Source organism: Hylobates moloch, unplaced genomic scaffold (assembly GCF_009828535.3).
Source record: "Hylobates moloch isolate HMO894 unplaced genomic scaffold, HMol_V3 SCAFFOLD_3, whole genome shotgun sequence".
NCBI classification, from domain to species: Eukaryota; Metazoa; Chordata; class Mammalia; order Primates; family Hylobatidae; genus Hylobates; species Hylobates moloch.
Window position 1 is genome coordinate 67,975,962 of NW_026652278.1, and position 25,615 is coordinate 68,001,576.

The window sequence follows — 25,615 nt, forward strand, 5'->3', positions numbered from 1 at the left end:
TACAGGCGCCCGCCACCACGCCCAGCTAATTTTTTGTATTTTTAGTAGAGATGGGGTTTCACTGTGTTAGCCAGGATGGTCTCGAGCTCCTGACCTTGTGATCCGCCTGCCTCAGCCTCACAAAGTGCTGGGATTACAGGCATGAGCCACCATGCCCAGCCAAAATGTTTTAAGTCTTGAAGAAAAAATAATTTAAAAATTTCGTACATCAAAAGACACCATCAAGAAAACAAAAGCCAACCTATGAAATGGGAGAAAATATTTTGTGAATTGTGTATCAGGTAAGAGTCTACTATCCAAAATACATAAACAACTTTTACAACTCAACAGAAATACAAATTACCCAAATTAAAAATGGGCAAAGTATTCAAATACATATTTTTTAAAGATATGCAAATAATCAGCACAAAAAATATGCTCATTAGTACAAGGGAAATGAAATGAAAACCACAATCAGATGCCACTTCATATCCACCAGCATGGCTATAGTGAAAAACATAGGCAATGATAGTAAGTGTTGGTGAGGATGAGAAAAATTATCAACCAGGTTTGTTCTGCCCATGCTGGGTAAACCAATCACTGTGATGACAGATTTTGCAAAAAAGAAAAGATTAATCCACAAGGCAGCCCAGCAAGGGGGCAGGTAAATAGCTCTCATATCTGCCTCCCGAAAATAAGGCATAGGGATGTTTATGGGTTAGAGAAGCAGGGTGGTCTAAGGCATGGAGAAAGGTGATTGGCAGTGGGGGAAAATGAATCATTTGCGCAAGTGTAGTCAGGATTCATGGCACTTCATAGGATGACTGTTCAGAAAATGGTGACATCATCATTTGAGGGTGGAGTGTTTCGCCTGTGATGTCAAAAGGCTACCTCTTGGGCAATTTGCTCAGGCCTGAAGGGTCAGTGGTCGCAACCAGTTTGAACAGGAGAGGAGCTGCCCCAAGTTCCTGAAAAGCAACTTAAGTGACCGTTACCATGGTGACATATTTTATCTATAGATTATATAGGTAGCCAGCAAAGGTTAAATGCTGTGGTCTTCAGCTACATAGAAAAAAACAAAATGCAAATCACCAAGTTGCAGGGCAGGCTGTTTTGTGGATCTAATCAGATTAACCCCCCACCCAGTTTCAAAACTTTATTGCTGATAGGATTATAATATTGTACAGCTACCTGAGTAAACAGTTTGGCAGATCCTCAAAAAGTTAAACACAGGCCGAGTGCGGTGGCTCATGCCTGTAATCCTAGCACTTTGGGAGGCCAAGGTGAGTGGATTGCCTGAGCTCAGGAGTTCGAGGCCAGCCTGGGCAACATGGTGAAACCCCATCTCTAATAAAATACAAAAAAAAAAAAAAAAAATTAGCCAGGTGTGGCAGCATGTGCCTGTAATCCCAGCTACTCGGGAGGCTGAGGCTGAGGCAGAACTGCTTGAACCTGGGAGATGGAGGTTGCAGTGAGCCAAGATGGCACCACTACACTCCAGCTTGGGAGACAGAGCAAGACTCCGTCTCTTAAAAAAAAAAAGTTAAACATAGATATACCATACGATCCAGCAATTCTTTTCATTTGAGACAGAGTTGTCCCACTGTGTTGGCCAGGCCGGTCTCGAACTGTTGACCTTGTGTTTCACCTTCCTAGGCCTCCCAAAGTGCTGGGATTACAGATGTGAGCCTCTGTGCCTGGCCTAATTTTTGTATTTTTAATAGAGATGGGGTTTCACCATGTTGGCCAGGCTGGTCTTGAACTCCTGACCTCAGGTGATGATTCAGCAATTCTACTCCTAGGTGTATAGCCAAGATAGTTGGGAACATAGGTCCACACAAAAACTTAAACATGAATGTTCACAGTAGCATTATTCATAATAGCCAAAAGGTGAAAACCATCCAGATGCCCATCAACTGATGAATGAATTTTTTAAAATGTGAAATAAATGGCCAGGTGTGGTGGCTCATGCCTATAATCCCAGCACTTTGGGAGGCCAAGGCGGGCAGATCACTTGAGACCAGGAGTTCGAGACCAGCCTGGCCAACATGGTGAAACCCCATCTCTACAAAAAATACAAAAAATTAGCCGGGTGTGGTGGCACGCACCTGTAACCCCACCTACTCAGGAGGCTGAGGCAGGGGAATTGCTTGAACCCAGGAGGCAGAGATTTCAGTGAGCCAAGATTGTGCCACTGCACCCCAGCCTGGGCAACACAGCGAGACTCTGTCTGAAGAAAAAAAAGCAATATAACCATACAATGGATTATTCAGCCACAAAACAGAATGAAGTACTGATTCATGCTATACCACAGATGAACCTTAGAAACAGTATGCTAAATGAAAGAAGTCAGACACAAAGGGCTACATACTGTATGATTCCAGTCATTTGGAAAGTCCAGAATAGACAAATCCATAGAGACAGACAGTAGATTAGTGGTTGCCAGGGGCTGGATAGGAGGGTGAGGAATGAGGAATGACTACTGATTGGGTATGGGGTTTCTTTTTTGGGGTGATGAAAATGTTCAAAAATTGATTGTGGTGACGGTTGCACAAATTTGTGAATATGCTGAGAACCATTGAATTGTACACATTATTTTTTAGAGACGGGGTCTCACTTTGTCACCTAGGCTGGAGTGCAATGGCACAATCATAGCTGTCACCTCGAGCTCCTGTGCTCAAATGATCCATCCTCCTGCCTTGGCCTCCCAAGCAGCTAGAACCACAGATATGCACCACCACACACAGCTAATTTTTTAAATTATTTTTTTTGTAGCAACGGAGTCTTGCCATCTTGCCCAGGTTGGTCTCAAACTCCTGGGCTCAAGCAATCCTCCCACTTTGGCCTCCCAAAGTGCTGGGATTATGCACAGCTGAATTGTACACTTTAAAAGGGTGAATTGTATATATGAATTACAGCTCGTATTTTTAAAAGTTTAAAAATATGTTGCTTGGGAAAGGACTCTGGGAAGATGGCAGACAGAGTAGGAAGCACCAGAAATCTGCCTCCCCACCCAGGCTGTCTGAGGTAACTATTTTGGAATTCTGGAGTCTATTGAAGGTTTGCAACTTCCAGAGGAAGACTTGGATGGCAATTTGGACTATTTCAATTTTCACTCAGCACAGTAGTAGCTACCCATCCTGTGGGAGGTGAGTGTGCATTTGTTCCTGTAGGAGCCTGCACATAGCCTGTGGGAGCCAGGATAGGCAAAAAAAGTATCCTATCCTCCAAATATGAGATATCTGTGCTGATTACTGAAAACTGCTTCTGATCACAGGGGTACAGACAAAGAAGCAGGGGCCATTGTTGCACCTCCCCCAATTGTTGCAAGTCTCTCCCTCTCCAGGTGAAGTGACTTCCAGGGGATTGAAAGGTCTGGTACCTCTGTCTTTACCCCTACCCTTCATTTTTCTCTTTTTCTCCCTTTGGGGGGCAGACATTAAAGACAAGGACATTCAAAATCAACTACATATATATGGAGAAAATTAGAAAATGGCCACCCGCACCCAGAGAAAGGCACAGGCTCAAAAAGACCTGAGAAGACCTAAAGTTTATACCTCAGTGTGGTCCTTGGCACAGACAGCCTACAACAATTTAAAAAAAAAACAAAAATGATAAACAAATACAATAACAAAAAATAGCAAACCCTGGGGAAAGGGGAGAATCCAATTTCCAGAGTTACCATATTATTAAACCCAAATGTATAATTTTCAATGAAAAAAATCACAAGGCATACAGAGAAACAGGAAACTATCCCCAATCAAAGGCAAAAATAAACAGAAACTGTGTCTAAAAAAAGACCTGGTAACAGATCTATTACACAAAAAAATTTTAAAACCTGTCTTAAAGGCTGGGTGTGGCGGTTCATGCCTATAATTCCAGCACTTTGGGAGGCCAAGGCAAGAGCATCACTTGAGGCTGGGAGTTCAAGAGCAGCCTGGGTAACACAGTGAGACCCTGTCTCTTAGAGAAAAAAAAAAAAAAAAAAAAGAAGAAGAATTAAAAAATAAGCCAGCCAGGTGCAGTGGCCTGTGTCTATAGTCCTAACTAGCTACTTGGGAGGTTGAAGCAGAAGGCTCACTTTGAGCCCAGGAGTTTGAGGCTGCAGTGATCTTTGATTGTGCCACTGCACTCCAGCCTGGGTGACAGAGTGAGACCCTGTCTTAAAACACAAAAACAAAAAACTGTCTTAAAGATATCAGGCCAGGTGTGGTGGCTCATGCCTGTAATCCCAACACTTTGGGAAGCCAAGGTGGGCAGATCACTTGAGCCCAGGAGTTTGAAACCAGCCTGGGCAACACAGTGAAACCCCATTTCTACTAAAAAACACAAAAAATTAGGTGGATGTGGTGGCACACACCTGTAGTCCCAGCTACTTGGAGTCTGACTGACATGGGAGAATCAACTGAGCCAGGTAAGTCGAGGCTGCAGTTAAGCTGTGATTGCGCCACTGCACTCTAGCCTGTGCGATAGGAGGCCCTGTCTCAAAAAAATAAGAGATGATCAAAAAACTAAAGGAAGATATGGAAAAAGCCAAGAAAATAATGTATGAAGAAAATGGAAATATCAATAAAGGGATAGAAAACCTAAAAAGAAACCAAACGAATTCTGGAGCTGAAAAATACAATAACTGAAATGCAAAAATTCACTAGCAGGATTCAAAGGCAGATTTAAACAAGCAAAAAAAAGAGCAAGTCAAATTGGAGACAGGACAATGGAAACTGAGTCTGAAAAACAGAAAGAAAAAAGATTGAGGAAAAGTGAACAGAGCCTAAGGGACCTGTGAAACACCATCAAGTGGACCATCATACACATTGTGGGAATTCTAAAGGGCAAGAAACAGGAAGAGAAAATATTTGAAGAAATAATGGCTTAAAAGCTTCCCAAGTTCTATGAGACATGAATATAAACACCCAAGCAGCTCAATGAACTCCAAGTAGATGAACTTAAAGAGAGTCACATTAAGACACATTTTAATCAATCAAAGTTTCTTTTTTTTTTTTTTAAGACGGAGTCTCACTCTGTCGCGCAGGCTGGAGTGCAGTGGCGCGATCTCGGCTCACTGCAAGCTCTGCCTCCCGGGTTCACGCCATTCTCCTGCCTCAGCCTCCCAAGTAGCTGGGACTACAGGCGCCCACCACCATGCCCAGCTAATTTTTTGTATTTTTAGTAGAGACGGGGTTTCACCGTGTTAGCCAGGATGGTCTCGATCTCCTGACCTCGTGATCTGCCCGCCTCAGCCTCCCAAAGTGCTGGGATTACAGACGTGAGCCTCCACGCCCGGCCTTTAATCAAACTTTCTAAATCCAAAGACAGAATCCTGAAATCAGAGAGAGAAGTGATTTGCCACATACAAGATATTCTTAATAAGATTATCAGCAGATTTCTCATCAGAAAGAATAGGATGACATAGTTAAAGTGCTAAAAGAAAAAAAAATGTCAATCCAAGAATCCTATATCTGGCAAAACTGTCCTTAAAAAGTGAGGAAGAAATTTAGACATTCCTAGATAAAGGCTGGGAAAGTTCATTACCACTAGACCTGCCCTACAAGAAATGCTCAAAGAAGTCCTAGTACTGCAGAATGAAATGAAAGGAGACTAGACAGTAACTTGAAGCTACATGAAGAAATAAAGATCTCAATAAAGAGTAAATACATGGGCAATTATAAAAGCTAGTGTTATTGTAATAATAGTCTAACGATACTTTTGGTTTTCTACATGATTTGAAATGAACACATTAAAAAAACTAAACACTAGCATAACTGTAATTTTGGTTTGTAACTCCAAATTTTGTATTCTACGTAATTTAGGAAACGAATGCATTTAAAAGAATTAATTTATGTTTTGGGTCACACAAGGTAAAAAGATGTAATTTTGTGACATCAACCAAAAGGGGTGAGGACACAGCTGTTAGAAGAGTTTGTATACGTCATTGAAGCTGACATAAATTTAGTGTTATTAACTTTAGGATGTTAAATATAATCCCCATGGTAACCACAAAGAAAATAGCTATAGAATATACACAAAACAAAGGGAAATGAATTTAAATGTTTCACTACAAAACAACTAAACACAGAAGACAGTAATGCAGGAAATGAGGGACAAAAAAGCAGTAAGCCATATGGAGAACAAATAGCAATACAACAGAAGTTCTTATCAGTAATTACTTTAAATGTAAATAGATTACATTTTCATTTATTTATTTATTTATTTATTTATTTTTATTTTTATTTTTTTTTGAGACGGAGTCTCGCTCTGTCGCCCAGGCTGGAGTGCAGTGGCGCAATCTCGGCTCACTGCAAGCTCCGCCTCCCGGGTTCACGCCATTCTCCTGCCTCAGCCTCTCCGAGTAGCTGGGACTACAGGCGCCCGCCACCACGCCCGGCTAATTTTTTGTATTTTTAGTAGAGACGGGGTTTCACTGTGGTCTCGATCTCCTGACCTCGTGATCCGCCAGCCTCGGCCTCCCAAAGTGCTGAGATTACAAGCGTGAGCCACCGCGCCCGGCCTATTTATTTATTTTTTTTGAGATAGAGTCTCACTCTGTAGCCCAGGCTGCATTGTAGGGGCATGATCTCAGCTTCCTGCAACCTCCACCTCCTGGGTTCAAGCAATTCTACCTCAGCCTCCCGAGTAGCTGGGATTATAGGCGCATGCCACCACACCCGGCTAATTTTTGTATTTTTTGTAGAGACGGGGGTCTCACCATGTTGGCTAGGCCGGTCTTGAACTCCTGATCTCAAGTGATCTGCCGGCCTCAGCCTCCCAAAGTGCTGGAATTACAGGTGTGAGCTACCACACTCAGCCAGGATTAAACATTCTAATCAAAAGACAAAGACTGGGCTGGGCGTGGTGGCTTAAGCCTGTAATCCCAGCACTTTGGGAAGCTGAGGCGGGCAGATCACCTGAGGTCAGGAGTTCAAGACCAACCTGGCCAACACGGCAAAAACCTGTCTCTACTATAAATACAAAAATTAGCCAGGCATGCTGGCGGGCACCTGTAATCCCCACTACTTGGGAGGTTGAGGCAGGAGAATTGCTTGAACCCGAGAGGCGGAGGTTGCAGTGAGCTGAGATCCGGCCACTGCACTCCAGCCTGGGCAGCAGAGCAAGACTCCATTCTCAAAAAAAAAAAGGTTACATTATAGGGGACAAAGAACATTATATAATAAAAAATCCAATACTGCAAGAAGATATAACAATTATGAACATCTACACACCTAATAACAGACCACCTAAATATATGAAGCAAAAACTGATACAATTAAAGGGAGAAACAGTTTTACAACAGTAACTGGGGACTTCAATATCCCATTCTCAATAATGGATAGAAGAATCAGATGTAAGGAAAAAGAGGACTTAAACAGAACAATAAACTAGATCTAATGGACACATACAGAACACTCTATACCTAACAATGGTATCATATACATTCTTCTCAAGTACACATGGGATTTTCACCTATTAGGTTGGGTATTATCAAAAAGGTAAGACATAGCAAGTGTCAGCAAGAATGTGGAGCAAAGGGAACCACCGTACACTGTTGGTGGGAAGGTAAATTGGTACAGCCATTATAGAAAACAGTATGGAGGTTTCTCAAAAAATTAAAAATAGGGCCGGGCGCGGTGGCTCACGCTTGTAATCCCAGCACTTTGGAAGGCCGAGGCGGGCGGATCACGAGGTCAGGAGATCGAGACCATGGTGAAACCCCGTCTCTACTAAAAATACAAAAAAATTGGCCGGGCGTGGTGGCAGGCGCCTGTAGTCCCAGCTACTCGGAGAGGCTGAGGCAGGAGAATGGCGTGAACCCGGGAGGCAGAGCTTGCAGTGAGCAGAGATTGCTCCACTGCACTCCAGCCTGGGCGACAGAGCGAGACTCCATCTCAAAAAAAAAAAAAAAATTAAAAATAATATGACCCAGCAAATACCACTTCTGGGTATGTATCTGAAGGAAATGAAATCAGTAAAGAGGTATCTTTACTCCTATGTTCACTTGGTTCACAATAACCAAGATATGGAAACTACTCAAGTGTCCACTGATGGATGAATGGATAAAGAAATTATAGTATATATACATAATGGAATATTATTCAGCCTTAAAGGAGGAAACTCTGGCCGGGTGCGGTGGCTCTTGCCTGTAATCCAAGCACTTTGGGAAGCCAAGGCATGTGGATGACCTGAGGTCACGAGTTCAAGACCAGCCTGGCCAATCTGGTGAAACCCCATCTCTACTAAACAAAAAATTAGCCGGGAGTGGTGGCAGATGCCTATAATCCCAGCTACTCGGGAGGCTGAGGCAAGAGAATTGCTTGAGCCCGGGAGGTGGAGGTTGCAGTGAGCTGAGATTGCGCCACTGCACTCCAGCCTGGGAAACAAGAGCGAAACTCCATCTCAAAAAAAAAAAAATGGAGGAGGAAATTCTGCCATTTGTGACAATGTGAACTATAAACTTAGAGATCATTATGCTAAGTGAAATAAGCCAGACACAGAAAGAGAATATTGTATACCATTTATACGTGGAATCTAAAATAGCTGAACTTAAGCAGAGTGGTGGTTGTCCAAGTGAGAGGTGGGGAAAATGGGGAGATGGTGGTCAAAGGGTATAAACTTTCAGTTATAAGATGAATAAATTCTAGAGGTTTAATGTAGAGCATAGTATCTATAGTTAATAGTGTACTGAACACTTAAAATTTGCTAAGGTAGTAGATCTTAAGTGTTTTCACCACACATGAAAAAATGGTAACTATGTCAAGGTGACAGATACGTAATTAGCCTGACCTTAATCGTGGAATCATTACACAAGGAATGCTGATATCAAAACACTCTATTGTACACCTTAAATATATGCAATTTTTTATTTGTCATAACTCAATTTAAAAAAAGAAAACAACTGGGAAAAAAAAGTAGGCTATGTATCTTAAGCATATAAACATTTGACCCTTTCTTAAAAGGTGCTACAGGTAATACTAATCTATTTTCTATGTGGAAAGTGTTTATGAATACAGAACCAATTTAGGCAAAATAAGATGCAAATTATTCTAGATGTAAAGAGTTGAATTTTTTTTTTAAAGTACACAGTTTTAACATACTATCCACTCTATCAAGCAGACCTAGAGGGATTCTGGAAGGCAGAGCTTTCAGTAACCTTCTAAAAAATTATTCAATATTATTACACAGAATCAGAGATTGCTATGATTTTTATTCAATTTGACATCTTGATTAGAATGAAACTAGTAAGAATGAAGGTTTACAAACACTGCAATATTACTGTATCATTGTGATATGGCTTTACATTGATTGTATGTAGAGAACAAAATAACATTAGAATTAAGGCAATAACAACATGTGCAAACCAAGCACATTACCCTGATACGGTCCTTGATAGAAAGCTCTTTTGGTTAGCTGATGTTTGATATTGCTGCATGCAGGTCATTGCTCTGAAGGATAAGCTATGAATAGAAATTTTTTTTTCATTAAAAAAAAAAAAATCCCTCCTACTGGCCCACAATAGCCAGAAGAAGTCTTCGGTAATCTCCACTCGTGTCACCTGCAATCATTGTGCCCAGAGTCTTCTGATACATCTGAGAGAACATCTGTTTTATTTGTACAAGGTCAATCTGCATAAGAAATAATATTTATGTCAGAAAAACATCTGTGATAACTGACATTTATTAAAATTCTTTTTAAATAATAAGATCTTAATAATAATCAAAGCTGGGGGTGGAAAACACTAAGTGACTGACATTTTATGCCTGGCACTCATACCAATGCTAGCACTACCCAATGAAGGTCTGATTCTCAACTCTGTAAAATACTTGGTAAGGGTAGTACTAGTTTCATCTATTATTCCAAAGATATTAGTCATTTAAAAACATTTGATAGGACGGCTATTATCAAAACCAAAAAAATAGTAAGTATTGGCAAGGATGTCATGAAATGGGAACATTTGTACACAGGTTGATGGAAAAGTAAAAGGGTGCAGCTGCTGTGAAAACTAATATGGTTAATTCCTCAAAGCAAAACAAAAACACTTCCAAAGAATTACAATATGACCTAGAAATTCCACTTCTGGGTATATTCAAAATAAGTGAAAGTAGACTTGAACAGATATTTGTACACCCATGTTCATAGAAGCATTATTCAGGTAGAAACAAACCAAGTGTCACAGATGAATAAAAAAACAAAGGTGGGATACATGTACAATGGACTATTTATTACTCAGTCTCAAAAGGAAGGAAATTCTGACATGCTACAACATGAATAAACCTTGAGGACGCTATGCTAAGCAAAAGACGACAGTCACAAAAAGACAAATATTGTATGATTCCACCAATATGACGTACCTAGAGTAGTCAAACACAGGGACAGAAAGTCACATGGTTTGTTGCCAGCAGTTGGGAGAAAGGAGAATGGGGAATTACTGTTTAAGGAGTATGGATTTTCAGTTTTGCAAGTTGAAAAAATGTCTGAAGGTGAATGGTAGTGATGGTTGCATAACAATGTGAATGTACTTATTGCTACTTAAAAATGGTAAATCTTTATGTTATGTATATTTTATCACAACTTAAAACATCCTGCTTTGAAAATTTAAGCTAAGGAACAAAGTTTTTTTCAAAATACCATATTCCGGTTGTTTTCTTTAAAAATAATCTACCTTCTTTAGTAAAATTTAGGGTTTTTGGACGGGTGCGGTGGCTCATGCCTATAATCCCAGCACTTTGGGAGGCCGAGGCAGACGGATCATCAGGTCAGGAGTTCAAGACCAGCCTGACCAACATGGTGAAACCCAGTCTCTACTAAAAATACAAAAAAATTAGCCAGGCGTGGTGGCACGCACCTGTAATCCCAGCTACTCAGGAGGCTGAGGCAGCAGAATCGCTTGAACCCGGGAGGCAGAGGTTGCAGTAAGCCGAGATTGTGCCACTGTATTTCAGCCTGGGTGACAGAGCGAGACTCCGTCTCAAAAAAAAAAAAAAATCAATAATAATAATAATTTAGGGTATTTTTTTGACACAGGGTCTCTGTTACCAAGGCTGGAGTGTAGTGGTGCGATCACAGCTCATTGCAGCCTTGACCTTCCGGGCTCAGGTGACCCTTCCACCTCAACATTCTGGGTAGCTGGGACTACCATGCCCGGCTAGTGTGTGTAGTGTGTGTGTGTGTGTGTGTGTGTGTGTGTGTGTGTGTGTGTGTGCACGCACGCGTGTATTTTTTGTAGAAATAGGTTTCACCATGGGCTACCACGCCCGGGTTGTGTGTGTGTGTGTGTGTGTGTGTGTGTGTATTTTTTGTAGAAATAGGTTTCACCATGTTGCCCAGGCTAGTGTGTGTGTGTGTGTGTGTGTGTGTGTGTGTGTGTGTGTATGTGTGTGTATTTTTTGTAGAAACAGGTTTCACCACGTTGCCCAGGCTACCACGCCTGGCGTGTGTGTGTGTGTCTGTGTGTCTGTGTGTGTGTATTTTGTAGAAGTAGGTTTCACCATGTTGCCCAGGCTGGTCTCAAACTCCTGGGCTCAAGCAATCCTCCTGCCTTGGCCTCCCAAACTGCTGAGATTACAGGAGCAAGCCACCACACCCCACCATGTTTTCTTTCAATTAAAAGTTCAGGCCAGGCATGGTGGCTCACGCCTGTGATCCCAGCACTTTGGGAGGCCGAGGTGGGTGGATAACTTGAGGTCAGGAGTTCGAGACCAGCCTGGCCAACATGGTGAAACCCCATCTCTACCAAAAAATACAAAAACTTAGCTGGGCATGGTGGCGCACACCTGTAGTCCCAGCTACTCGAGAGGCTGAGGTGACAGAATTGCTTGAACCCAGGAAATGGAGGTTGCAGTAAGCTGAGATCGCGCCACTGCACTCCAGTCTGGGTGACAGAGTGAGACCATGTCTCAAAAAAAAAAAAAAAAATTCAAATGTCTTTTCTTCTGAGAAAAAAAATAAAAATAATTTATAAGTGCAGTAAATATATAAAGTAAAATTTTAAAAAATGAGGCTATATTTAAGGAGACAATTATGCATATTTTAAAAATTGTTTTATTAAAAGGATGCTAAATTTAAATAATGTTGATATCCAATAGGATTAATCTACATAGGCCTTTTATATAATTTTTATATAAGCAAAATGAAAATCAAAAGACAAATGTCTGACTTCCCATAAATTTGTATTCTCCATTGACCTTCTCAAGTTGTAAAATCTGTTAGTATTATCTTCATTAGGGTAGAGTGGCCTATTTCCCCAATGCAAGCTTCTCCCACAGCATGAGGAAAGTGAATTTTCTGTTCTTTATACCACCTCTTTTAGGTGGCAAAGAGAGCTCTTTCTTATCATTTTTGAGGGACTGACAACCAACTGGGGAACTCTTAAGAAATCAACATTGAACATCAAGTAAGACCCAACAAAAAGAGAGAGGCCTGCCTCACCTCACTTCGAGTGACCACAATCCTGACCAGGGTGGAGTCATCTGTGCCAGCACCTTTCATAGCACAGTAGAGCCTCTCAGCAAAGAAGGCAGGGCGGTTCAGGGCACACTGCACTGCAAGTTAGAGATGGTTGAGACATGGAATCATGATCTGACAAGAAGTGTACCCCTCCAGCTTCATTTATCACTTCTAGCCTGCCTTTGATTATTTTCTCCGTAATCATCACAGAAACATGAGGTGAGTTAAAGTTCAGATCTTCTCCTCCTTCATTTTTTTTGAGACAGGTTCTCACTCTGTCATCTAGCCTAGAGTGCAGTGGTGTAATCATGGCTCACTGTAGCCTCCCAGAGTCAGGTGATCCTCCCACCTCAGCTTTCTGAGTAGCTGAGACTACAAGTGTGAGCTACTGCCCCTGGCCCGACATTCCATTGTTAATACCAATGTGTTACTAATACTCCCCTTAGTCCTAATATCCATGAGAATGAAACTTTCACTTTGTTAGACATCTGTGTATTAGACCACAAGAAACTGGGTAACTTCAAAAAGGAAATGAGTCTCACTGGGCTGAGTACCTGAAATATCTGTTTTGAGGACTCAAACTGCTTTGTGGTGACGCTGTGAGTTCCTCAGGGCTTTCCCTTTCTCTTTAAAGGAAGTGCTACAACTATCAGGTATTCTGGCAGAGTTCTCAAGACAGGCCTACCGATGAAGGCCAAATAATCCCCAAACAGCCCTGTTTGATCACAGAACTACCACTCATAGGAAATTGCATGTAAAAACACAGGATTGTTTCTGGGGGCTTGTCCAATAAAGAAAACAAACGACAAAAAACAAACCCCAAAGGATTAGGTCAGCTACTGCCTAAGCAGATTCCACGTGGACTATATTATCAACATTTAATGGGAACAACTATTCAAAGCTCCCACTCATTTAAAAACAAAATAAAGCAAAGCACAAAAATATCTTACGGATGGTCTTCAAACCACTTTCTACATATCCGGAAAACTCACGGCTCACACTGCTTAACAAATCTCGATTAGCCATCTGCAAACAAAATTAAAGGGTTAAGTATTTTTCTATCTTACAACAGAAGCCAAATCTTCAAAAGAAAAGCTCATACCCTAGAATAAGCCTCCATGGTAGCTCTCAGCTGAGGAAAGCTTCTTGTGGCAAGAATCATGTTAAAGCAAGATTCATCGGTCCCTAGTCTCCCCTCACCAGCTTGATAGAGACGCTGAGCATCTTCCTGAGCCATTTGGTGGTTTATACTCTGGTTCTCATCACGATTTCCCTGCAAAAGAGAAAGGCAGGAATTGGAAGAAATAAATAATAGTTCTACTAAAATTTTTTTTTTCCAATCTAGTTCACTTTTGGATTTAAAGAGACTATTTTATTTCTTTTTTTTTTTTTTTTTTGAGATAGGGTCTTGCTCTGTCACTCAGGCTGGAGTGCAGTATCAACCTCCTAGGCTCAAGTGATCCTTCCACCTCAGCCTCCCGGACAGCTGGGACTACAGACACAAACGACCATGCCTGGTTAATTTTTTATTTTTTGTAGAGGCAGGGTGTTTCACTATGTTGCCCAGGTGCTGGTCTCTAACTCCTGGGCTTAAGTGATCCTCCTGCCTTAGCCGCCTAAAGTGCTGGGATTATAGATGTAAGCCACTGGGCCTGGCCTAAAGAGATAATTTATTAAAGATTAATCCATAATGTCTGTCATGCATATCCTTCATTTCTATGCATGGAAATATAACTAGTAATTTATTATACTGTGAACTGGATTTTATAATATAAGATCATGGTTTAATGAGGTTATGTTAAAAATGAGGGCTTTTGGGAGCTAAATTAAACCCAAAATGTTTAAACAAAAATATCTCTACTAGGAGATACAAACTACCACTCAAATGAAGAAACAGCTCTCTTAGCTGGAATTTAAGATCAATATGCACTGTACTGAGTTCTACTTTGTATTCATTCATGCGACTAAGAGATATTAAGCACTTTCTTTGTGTCAGGCACTATGTTAAGTGGTAGGGACACAGGAGAGACAGGGTCTCTACCCTCAAGAAATTTAACTCTAGGGCAGGAGGGAGGGAGGATATAATATGGAGGCTTCATAAACTTTCTTTTCTTCATCTGAGTATAATTTTTTTTTTAAGAGACACGATTTCACTATGTTGCCCAGGCTGGGGTGCAATGGCTATTTGCAGACATGATCATAACCTCAAACTCCTGGGTTCAAGTGATCCTCCTACCTCAGCCTCCAGAGTAGCTGGGACTATAAGCTCAGACCAACACACTCAGCCATCGAATTATAATCTTAATATGTAAGTATTTACCATAAATACATGCATAAAAATGACACATGAGCTTTATAGAAGCAGCTACAAATAACTCATGTTCTGCTAGACTGTGCCTATTTGTATACCAAACTCTTCCCTGGAATAGGAAGAAAGGAAGGAGGAAGGAAGAGTTTAAGCTTAATGAGTAGTTGGTTTCTCTCAAAAACAGAAAGACAAATCCAAACAAGAAAAGGCTGCCTTTTAGAGTCTCAGGGACCATCTTTGGAATAAGATGGAAAAATGCTCCTTGAAGCTGAAGAACTGTCTTCTGAGCAACTGGCACAAGGAATATGTAGAGGCACATTCTACATGGATGACTGAATATAACACATGAAAAGGTACTCACGAAAAATTTCCTAGATTATTGCCTTTGGATTCACACACACACTTTCCCAGGAAGTTACTCCTCTACTCATGCCCTAGAAAAGGTAGGGCTGGGCCTTGAACTCTGCATAAAGAGAGACTCAGCACCTCATGTAAAATCTTAATAACCATTTTTTAGCACTGTCTGTTTTCCTTCTTGTTTCTTTGAAATCCTAACCTACTTCCCTCCTGTTACTCTGATTTAGGTAAATTCAATTTCCTTCAACCCATTTACTTTGCTTTCTCATTTCCATATCCACTCACTGTTACACACTATCCTTTCCACAGCTACCTCCCTTTTTTTTTTTTTTTTTTAGATGGAGTTTTGCTCTTGTTACCCAGGCTGGAGTGCAATGGCACAATCTCAGCTCACTGCAACCTCCGCCTCCGGAGTTCAAGCGATTCTCCTGCCTCAGCCTCCCAGGTAGCTGGGATTACAGGTGCCACCACTCCTGGCTAATTTTTTGTATTTAGTAGAGATGGAGTTTCACCATGTGGGTCAGGCTAGTCTCAAACTCCTGACCTCAAGTGATCCACCTGCCTCAGCCTCCCAAAGTGCTGAGATTACAGGCATGAGCCACCACACCTGGCCCCTCCCTTGGCTCTTAAGAGCCCCTCCTCTCCTTTAGATCCCTCCAGATGGTCCAATCTTGTGCACTAGCACAATAGCCAGTAACTCTTGATATTGAATCAGCATGCTAGTCATTTACATAATCTCTTTCAAACACACCTTCATCATCTCATTCTAAGTGTGCTTCTTTTCTTTTTTTCTTTTCTTTTAAGGACAGGATCTCACGCTATTGCCCAGGCTGGAATGTAGTGGTGCGATCACAGTTCACTGCAGCCTCAATCTCCTGGGCTCAAGTGATCCTCCCACTCAGCTTCCTGAATAGCCGGCACTACAGGCACATACCACTATGCTTGGCTAATTTTTAAAAATATTTTTTGTAGAGATAGTTTATTGCTATGGTGCCCAAGCTGGCTTCAAACTCCTGGCCTCAAGCAATCCTCCTGCCTTGGCCTCCAAAAGTGCTGGAATTACGGGCATGAGGCACAATGTCTGGCCCTAAGTGTGTTTCTAATGCCATTCCAAATACCCTATTTGGAGTATTTTCTGTCAATTCTCCAGCACACCTGGGGAATCAAAATAAAGAAGGTGCTAATCACAGTTATTACTGGGAACCCTAAAACATTTTTCTGCATTTCTGGGTCTCCTCACATAGTCCTCACTTCCTGTAGCACCTCTGTGGCAGTCCTGCACATCTTCACTTGATGGTGGGGCATAATGGGCAGGACAGTGATAAGCTCAAATGTACAGTTTCATCCACATCCCAGCCACAGAGCCTCAAATTGGTTTCTGATTCCATACAACCTTAGAGGTTAAATCTCTAATTCCTTACAAAAGCCAGATTTATGGGAATAAATCTCAATAGTAACTACAAAGAAATCTGCACACTGGTTTCTGTGTTGTCCCTCTTAAAGTTGGCAATATTGCAAGGTGGCTAAATATTAAAAGGAATAAAGAATGCTCACTGGCAAAAGGCTTTTAAAGTATGTTCCCTCTATCAACGTACAAGCATTCATACTATACTCACCTGGCACATGGACACAAGTAAACGTTCAAAATGTCCTGATGTATCTGACCTAATGTCCTTTTCAAGGTCTCGTCCAAATTCTGACTCATAACATCTGACAATTTCTCGGATTTCCTGATTTGTTCTTGTGCACAAAATCTCAATCAATACACGTTCCTGAGTTCCTGCTCCCTACATGAAACGGAGGATTATACAAAGAAAAATGAAATTTCTGCAAGTAATTAAATCTTACTGCTTCATCAAATATTTCTTTGTTCTCTAGAATTAAAAACTATATATTCAGATGGATGATGTGAAATAAAGAATTGCTTTAATTACCACTGTAAATTCAGAACTGCCATAATTTGTACGGTTTTACATATGAAATAGGACAAAATACTCACAATAAATGACATATAGTACCTGCATTGCTTTCCGTAAGCTCCAGGCATCGTAATATGTAGGAGGCATGAAGAGGGCCAGGATCAGTTCTTCCATATTTCCGCTTAACTCTGATTTGAGATCTTTGATTAAATCCTATTTAATCACAAATACAAGCTAAGTATATGTGTTCTCCAAATTTTGTCACTTAAATCTTTTAAGGAAAATACAAAAAAAGAAATGGAATTGCTTTATAAAAACCTAAATTTGAAATCTGAATGTTATATACTAAGAAGTAAATAAATTTAAAGTCTGTTACACTTACACACTTATTACACTCAAGCAGATCTATTTTATTCATTCTATCAATAAACATTTAATAAATTCTTATTCCACTCTAACAGGTACAAAAACAAGGGATATATGAAACAAAGAATTATTCAAACTGACAAAATGATAAACAGATATTTACTTAGTAAAAGGAACTGTTCTTGGTTCTGTGAGGAAGTAGAAACCATTATCATCTTGTTCTTACTTGTTTTTTGTTGTTGTTATTTTTTTGGGATAGAGTCTCACTCTGTCACCCAGGCTGGAATGCAGTGGTGTGATCTCGGCTCACTGCAACCTCTGCCTCCTGGTTCAAGCGCTTCTCCTTCCTTAGCCCCCTGAGTAGCTGGGACTACAGGCACATCACACCAAGCCAGGCTAATTTTTGTATTTTTAGTAGAGATGGGATTTCACATGTTGGCCAGGCTGGTCTTGAATGCCTGACCCCAAGTGATACACCCGCCTTGGCCTCCCGAAGTGCTGGCATTACACACATGAGCCACTGTGCCCAGCCGATCTTGTTCTTATTTGGAAAGACACACATCTAAAAAAATATAATGTAAGGTAACCTGTACTCTAGCACTGGGTAAGTAGCATAGAAATAAGTAATAGAGAAAGTTGAAACAGAAAAAGTTCAAAGTCAGCTAGAGAGCTCAGAGAAGAATGTAAAAATTAGCATGCAAAGAGGAAGGAGAAAGGTATTTCAGGTAAGAAGGAACACCACCACGGAACAGAGAAGGGGTTCCCAGCCTTGACTCTTCATTACATTCATTGTGGAGCTTTAAAAAAAAAAAAGAAAAAAAAAAACTGATGTCCAGGACTAAGACTCAGAGATTCTGTGTATTTTTAAGTTTTAAAGGAAATTACGATGCTCAGTTAAGGTTGAGAATTACTCATATAGAGGCAAGAATGAGCAAAGCTTGTTCAATGGAACAATAAGACAACCGGTTTTGTTACAGAGGAAGGTTTTCATAATAGATGAGTTAAAACAAAGTTGTAACTAAATCTTGGATTATTACATTGAATGCCAAGCTAAAGAATGTGGACTTGATTCCGTTTGCTGGGAGGAACCACTGGAAACTTTTCATGCAAGAAAATGGCACTGATATAGCAACAATATTCAGAATGGATGATGGTGACAAAGAAGCTATAGATGAAAACATTTAGGCTACTGGAATATTTAGTTAAGAGGTAATAAAGTCTTGGACTTGAGTGGTAACAATGGAAATGAGAAGGAACAAAGTAGACAAAAGAAACATTTTAAAGGGCCATTTTATAGATTAGATCAATAAAAACCAGTAAATAGCCAATTGCTAGGACAAAGCATACAGAATACTCCCTATGATAAAGAAAAACATGGACTCAAAGATGACTCTATAGCAGGCTAGAAGAAGAGTGTTTTACTAATTAGGAAGTTAAGAAAAGAGCTAGTGGTACGGAAATTAGATTGTTAGTTTTAATTCTAAAGCAATATATAAAAAAACTCAAGACAGCATTGTGCAGACTAGATAAAAAATTCATAACATGGAAACTATCTTTATGAGAAAAGTGAGTCTGATGTTGAAGCTTAAAGAGATCTAGGGTTTGTGTTGCATAATCAGTCACTGGGCTGGGCAGACAGGGAAAGGCAAAACAGAATAAGCAAGGTGGGACCAATCAATGGACCACTACCCCATTCTGAGAAACATAAACTAGATGCAGAGAACATTAGGACATTTTTAGGATTCCTATCTAAATGGCAAAGCAGGTTGGGCGTGGTGGCTCATGCCTGTAATCCCAGCACTTTGGGAGGCCAAGGCGGGCAGATCACATGAGGCCAGGAGTTTGAGACCACACTTGCCAACATGGTGAAATCCCGTCTCTACTAAAAGTACAAAAATTAGCTGGGTGTGGTGGCAGACACCTATAATTCCAGCTACTCGAGAGGCTGAGGCACGAAAATTGCTCTTGCCTGGAAAGCGGAGGCTGCAGTGAGTGGAGATCGTGCCACTGCACTCCAGCCTTTTGAGACTCTGTCTCAAAAAAAGCAAAAAAAAAAAAAAAAAAAAAAAAAGCAAAGCAGTGCTATCCATGTTTTCCCATTATATCTGAGGAACAATGGCATTTTTTAGCCATAGAATCTTGTTGGATTTAGAAACTGATCATCCATCCAACAAATATTAAATGGCTACTTGCCATTATATACTTGGTACTGTAATATAAAGATGACTATGACCATGGTTTGTCCTATGGGAGCTCAGTTTTTGGGGGTGGGCCATGAGATTAGTAATAACAGAGGTTTTACAAAGTGCTATGGGACTACAGTATTAAGAAGCAGCTAAATTCTGTACAGACTAATGAAAGAAACTTCACAGAGTAGCTGATATTTAAGCCAAATCTTAAAGAAGTTTGCCATGAAAAAAAGAAAAGGTATTCAAGGCCAGGAGAATGGCATGTACACAACACAGAAGCATAAAAGATCATGGTGTGTACACAGAATGGCGAGCGTTTCCATATTATTAATTTTTTTGAGACAGCGTCTTGTTCTGTCACCTAGGCTACAGTGCAGTAACACAATCACAGCTCACTAACAGTCTGACTTCCTGGGCTCAAGCAATCTTTCCACCTCAGCCTCCCAAGCAGCTGGGACTACAGACACACGCCATCACGCCCAGCTAATATAATTTGTCATCATTGTTGGAAATGAAGTCTTCCTATGTTGCCCAGGCTGGTCTTGAACTCCTGGCCTCAAGAAATTCTCCCGCTTTGGCCTCCCAAAGTGCTGGGATTACAGGCATAAGCCACCATGCTCAGTCCATATAATTTTAACATAGGACATGTTTAGAGAAAGGGAGAGAAGCAGAAGGCAATGCCCAGGACCAAGAATAAACAAGGGCTATGTAATAAGCCTTGAATCCCACTGTAACAGGCAGAAGACAGAACCATCCTCTTGATCATGATTGTAGTCATGATCTACTTTCTACTGAATGTCTATCACATATGTGACTGGGGTAAGGTATGATTATGAGATCAAGGACTACTCTAGAATGAAAAAGCCTTTTAAGAGAAATAGGCCGGGCACGGTGGCTCACGCCTGTAATCCCAGCACTTTGGGAGGCTCAGGCAGGCAGATCACTTGAGGTCAGGAGTTAGAGACCAGCCTGGCCACCATGGTGAAACTCCGTCTCTACTAAAAATACAAAAATTAGCCAGGCGTGGTGGTGTGCACCTGTAGTCCCAGCTACTCGGGAGGCTGAGGCAGGAGAATTGCTTGAACTCGGGAAGCAAAGATTGCAGTGAGCTGAGATCGCACCATTGCGTTCCAGCCTGGATGTTGGTGTGAGACTTCGTCTCAAAAAACAACAACAAAAAAAACAGAAATAGGGAATACAGTACTCTTGAGGTCTCTAAAGTCTAGTTGTCCCTCTTTTGCACCACAGGTACTAATCAAAATATAGTATCCAATCTGACATGAATGCAGAGTCTACCAGCCACTGCTGGTGCTCACTCCAGGAAAGAAAAACATACCTTGCCATAGGAGGTCTTAAATGCTGCTTTAATTTTTTGCCTCTGATCATTGGAACGGTTGGCCACCACGTCCACAATTGCCTGCTCGTCTGTCCCTGGAAGAACCACACGTTTAAGTAAGGACAAAGTATGTGCTAGGTGCTGCTTGAGGTCATCTTTTTTTTTTTTTTTTTTTTTTTTTGAGACTGAGTTTGTCACCCAGACTGGGGTGCAAGTGCAATGGTGTGATCTAAGCTGACTGCAATCTCCACCTCCCAGGTTCAAGCAATTCTCCCGCCTCAGCTTCCCGTGAAGCTGGGATTACAGACATGCACCATCAAGCCCAGCTATTTTATTTTTTATTTTTAGTACAGATGGAGTTTTGCCATGTTGGCTAGGCTGGTCTTGAACTCAGGTGATCTGCCCACCTCGGCCTCCTAAAGTGCTGGGACTATAGGTGTGAGCCACCACACCCAGCCTGAGGTCATGTCTTAGAATGCTTACAAGGCACTAGACATCAGATTAAATACAGGTACACGCACCCAGGCTGACACATAAACTTGGGTTTATGAGATAAGGTTTATTTTTACTTTAGAATTGATTACTTTAACTTATTAAAAAAGACAAAAATTTGTTTTCCTTACCAAAACCCTTCATTGCCTTACGAAGAATTTCTGCATCTCTCATAGCATCGAAGTTGGCAGCTGGTCGGATAGTTCCGTGAGTGCCCTGAGTCACTGTGGCAGGCTGAAAATAAAAGGCATAAAATCTGTGTCAGCATTTCCAGTAAGTTTCTAATGAGGAAACTTCAAGACTTCCCCAGACATCAATCTTAAGTAAGAAGGCCAATGTTTGGGTTTTAAGGCAAGGATATGAGCATTTTATTACCAGGGCTCATTATGGAACAGACAGGAAAGACCTATCCCCCTTCAGGACAGATTTTTCTCCTGCCAACAGATAGCCAGACATCAAACTTCCAGGAGACAAGATGGCCAAACTTGTGAAATTAAAGTCACAATCTTATTATGGTTTCCTTTTTGGAAGAATAGGAAGAAAAAAGAAGACTGATCCCTGAATAGTGTGAGATGAGCGACAATGTTTGATTTAAAAACAGAAAGAATATAAAATGGCTTTAGTGAAGTAGCATATGAGTGCCCAGTGAGATTTCAAACCAGCAATATAATTTTAGTAATATCTCTTAATTTCCTATATGGACCCTGATTATTACACATGAAATAAATCTATATGAAAATTAAAGATTGCCATTTAGCAAATACTATGGTAGTAACTGTTTCAGGCAAGAATCACCAGTGGGTGCCAAAATTAGGTGGCAAAAGTATAAAGAAACAGGATATTTGCATAACCTATAACATTACAGCAGAGAAACCATGCAGGCACCAACTTAAATGATCAAAATTAATTATCACCAGTAATGGAATAAGTCAACAATAAATGTCTCCTGATATGATGCACTGGGGGCACAAAATCATTTCTGTGGTATTCTTGCCAAAAAGGCATGACCCTGGATTTAACCATGAGAAAATATCAGACAAACCCAAATTAAGAAGTATTTTATAAAATAACTGACAGTGTTCTTCAAAAGCATCAAGGGCATGAACAACAAAGACTGAGGAACTATTTCAGATTAAAGGAGACTTAAGAGACATGACAATAAATACAACATCGCATTCTGGATTTGATCCTGAACCAGAAAAAGGACATCATTGAGACAACTGGTGAAACTGAAATAAGGTCTGTAGGCTAGGTAACGATGTTATTTCCTGATTTTGATCGTTGTATTGTGTTTATGTAGGAAGTTAACATTTGGAGAATCTGAGTAAAGGGTATATACGAATTATTTGTACTATTTTACAAGTCTAAAATTATGTCAAAATTAAAAGATAAAGCAATTTAAAATACAAAACTATGAAATAATTCAATAGTTTTCCCCAATTTTTTATTTTTTAGAGATAGGGTCTCACTCTGTTGTTCAGGCTGGAGTGCAGTGGCACAAACATAGCTCACAGTAACCTTGAATTCCTGAGCTCAATCAATCCTCCTGCCTCAGCCTCCTGAGCAGCTAGCACTACAGGCATGTGCCACCATGCCCAGCTAATTTCTTACTTTTGTAGAGACGGGGGTCTTGCTATGTTGCCCAGGCTGGTATCGAATTCCTGGCCTCAAGTGATCCCCATGCCTTGGCCTCCCAAAGTGCTGGAATTACAGGTGTGAGCCCAGCCCCGAACAATTCAAGAAGTTTCTTAGGGTATTCAAGTCAGGGCTTAAGAGGGATGAGATGAAGATGATGCTCTGCTACTTTTAAAAAAATTTTAATTGTAACAACACATTTCTTGTATGTTTGAATGCTGACCTAAAATAAAGATTACTGTTGTAAAATAAGTGTTTTCACCGCAGAAAACACACATACACAGTTTATTTAATCCAATGCCTCCAAAATATTATCATTTAAACATGCAATCAATACCATTTCAAAATAAAAGATGATTCAACTGCTTTTTAGACAACAGAAACTGTATTTAAAGTTATACACATTGAATGCAGCAGTATGCCAGCATTTGTGGGGGCAAAGCAACTGAGGAGATGAGAACAAGCCCCATCTTTCAGCAGCTTTTCAAGATAACACTTTTATGGGTTTATAGCTCCTCCCACTCATATATATTTTTACTCCAACATTTTCTTCTACCAGTAAGCCTTAGCATCCATCCTCTACTAGTTTCCAAGCTAGGGCTGTAAGCAGAGAACTAACAATACACCTATAGTGGATTTAATAGAAAGCCAAAATTATTCTACTTGTAGCAAATAGTCAAGTGTAAAAAAATTTTATAAGCCTTCATGTCTCAAGAAACTAAGTTTCCTTTGATGTAACCGCCGTCACTAAAGTCCTAAACAGGACAGAAGCCATTGTTTCTAATACACTGGAATAGATAAACTAACCCTCACTGTGTACCGTTTGATGATTCTCATTTCCTGTGATTCTCTTTTGTAAAAAAAAAAAAATATATATATATATATATATATATATATATATATACACACACACACACACACATATATATTGATTTCATATTTCATCTGTAGGGAAAAAATTTTTTGATGTATTCTCTGCTGAAAGTCTAAGTTTGAAGTAAATTTTCAAGAATACTGTCATCTTCCAGGCATTAAACTGAATTCAAAGAAATCAGGATCTGGGCTGGGTGCAGTGGCTCATGCCTGTAATCCCAGCACTTCGGGAGGTCGAGGCAGGTGGATCATGAGGTCAAGAGATTGAGACCATCCTGGCCAACATAGTGAAACCCTGTCTCTACTACAAATACAAAAATTAGCTGGGCGTGGTGGTGCGCACCTGTAATCCCAGCTACTCAGGAGGCTGAGGCAGGAGAATCACTTGAACCCAGGAGGCAGAGGTTGCAGTGACCCGAGATTGTGCCACTGCACACTCCAGCCTGGCAACAGAGTGAGACTCTGTCTCAAAAAAAAAAGAGAAATCAGGATCTGTGTTCTTGAGGTTAAACTCTAGGGGAGAGATCTCAGCAAAATCCACCACCAGAAGTTCCAACCTTTGCTATTCTTCTTTAATGCCCATTTGATTCCAACCTTCTTGCTGAAAAACTATCATAGAGCTGGGCACAGTGGCTCACACCTGCAACTCCAGCATTTTGGGAGGCTGAGGCAGGAGGATCGTTTGAGCCCAGGAGTTCAAGACCAGCCTGGGCAACACAGCAAAACATTCATCTTTACCAAAAATTTAAAAATTAGGTGGGTGTGCTATTGGGTGGGACAACTATAGTCCCAGTTACTCAGGAGGCTGAGGCAGGAGGATCGCTTGAGCCCAGCATTTCGAGGCTGCAGTGAGCTTTGATCACGCCACTGTACTCCAGCCTGACCCAAGCAGCAGAGTGAGGCCCTGTCTCAAAAATGAACAAACAAATGAAACAACAACAACAACAAGACTATCACAGAATTAGAGAACTGGATCAATCAGGAGGGATAAACTGGCCCAACTTCCCATCTAAGACAAAAATTTTTTTTATACCTTCCTTGATACACGCAGACACATCCATACGCAACTACAACCAAAATCTGCCTGTGGACTTTCAGTGACAAGAAGCTCACCCCTCACAGGGTAGCCTATTTCACTTCCATCTAAAAGCTCTTCCAAAATCTAACACTCTGCATTCTATTAACTTCTACCTACTGGTTTTAATTCCAGCTTAAGGTGGTAATTGTCACATAAAATAAGTTGCATATGAGACTAATAAAAAAGAAAAAAGAGAAGAATCAAATAGATGCAATAAAAAATGATAAAGGGGATATCACCACCGATCCCACAGAGATACAAAGGACCATCAGAGAATACTATAAACACCTCTATGCAAATAAACTAGAAAATCTAGAAGAAATGGATAAATTCCTGGACACATACACCCTCCCAAGACTAAACCAGGAAGAAGTTGAATCCCTGAATAGACCAATAACAGGCTCTGAAATTGAGGCAATAATTAAGAGCCTACCAACCAAAAAAAGTCCAGGACCAGACGGATTCACAGCTGAATTCTACCAGAGGTACAAAGAGGAGTTAGTACCATTCCTTCTGAAACTATTCCAATCAATAGAAAGAGAGGGAATCCTCCCTAACTCATTTTATAAGGCCAACATCATCCTGATACCAAAGCCTGGCAGAGATACAACAAAAAAAAGAGAATTTTAGACCAATATCCCTGAT

General features: G+C 40.7%; 1 protein-coding gene across 4 annotated transcripts in view; it reads right to left on the bottom strand.

Annotated features, from left to right (window-relative positions):
* Positions 1–9,158: 9,158 nt before the first annotated feature.
* Positions 9,159–25,615, bottom strand: part of ANXA7 (annexin A7) — a 40,649-nt gene continuing 24,192 nt past the window's right edge. For all 4 annotated transcript variants that reach the window (XM_032139848.2, XM_032139839.2, XM_032139830.2 and 1 more), the window contains 8 exons: positions 21,516–21,618; positions 20,893–20,987; positions 17,101–17,214; positions 16,699–16,869; positions 13,520–13,690; positions 13,368–13,443; positions 12,400–12,512; positions 9,159–9,596 (listed from right to left, as the gene is read on the bottom strand). In XM_032139848.2, coding sequence (XP_031995739.1) covers positions 9,474–9,596; positions 12,400–12,512; positions 13,368–13,443; positions 13,520–13,690; positions 16,699–16,869; positions 17,101–17,214; positions 20,893–20,987; positions 21,516–21,618 — 966 coding nt within the window. In that variant the 3' untranslated portion in view covers positions 9,159–9,473. The remainder of the gene's footprint in view (positions 9,597–12,399; positions 12,513–13,367; positions 13,444–13,519; positions 13,691–16,698; positions 16,870–17,100; positions 17,215–20,892; positions 20,988–21,515; positions 21,619–25,615) is intronic.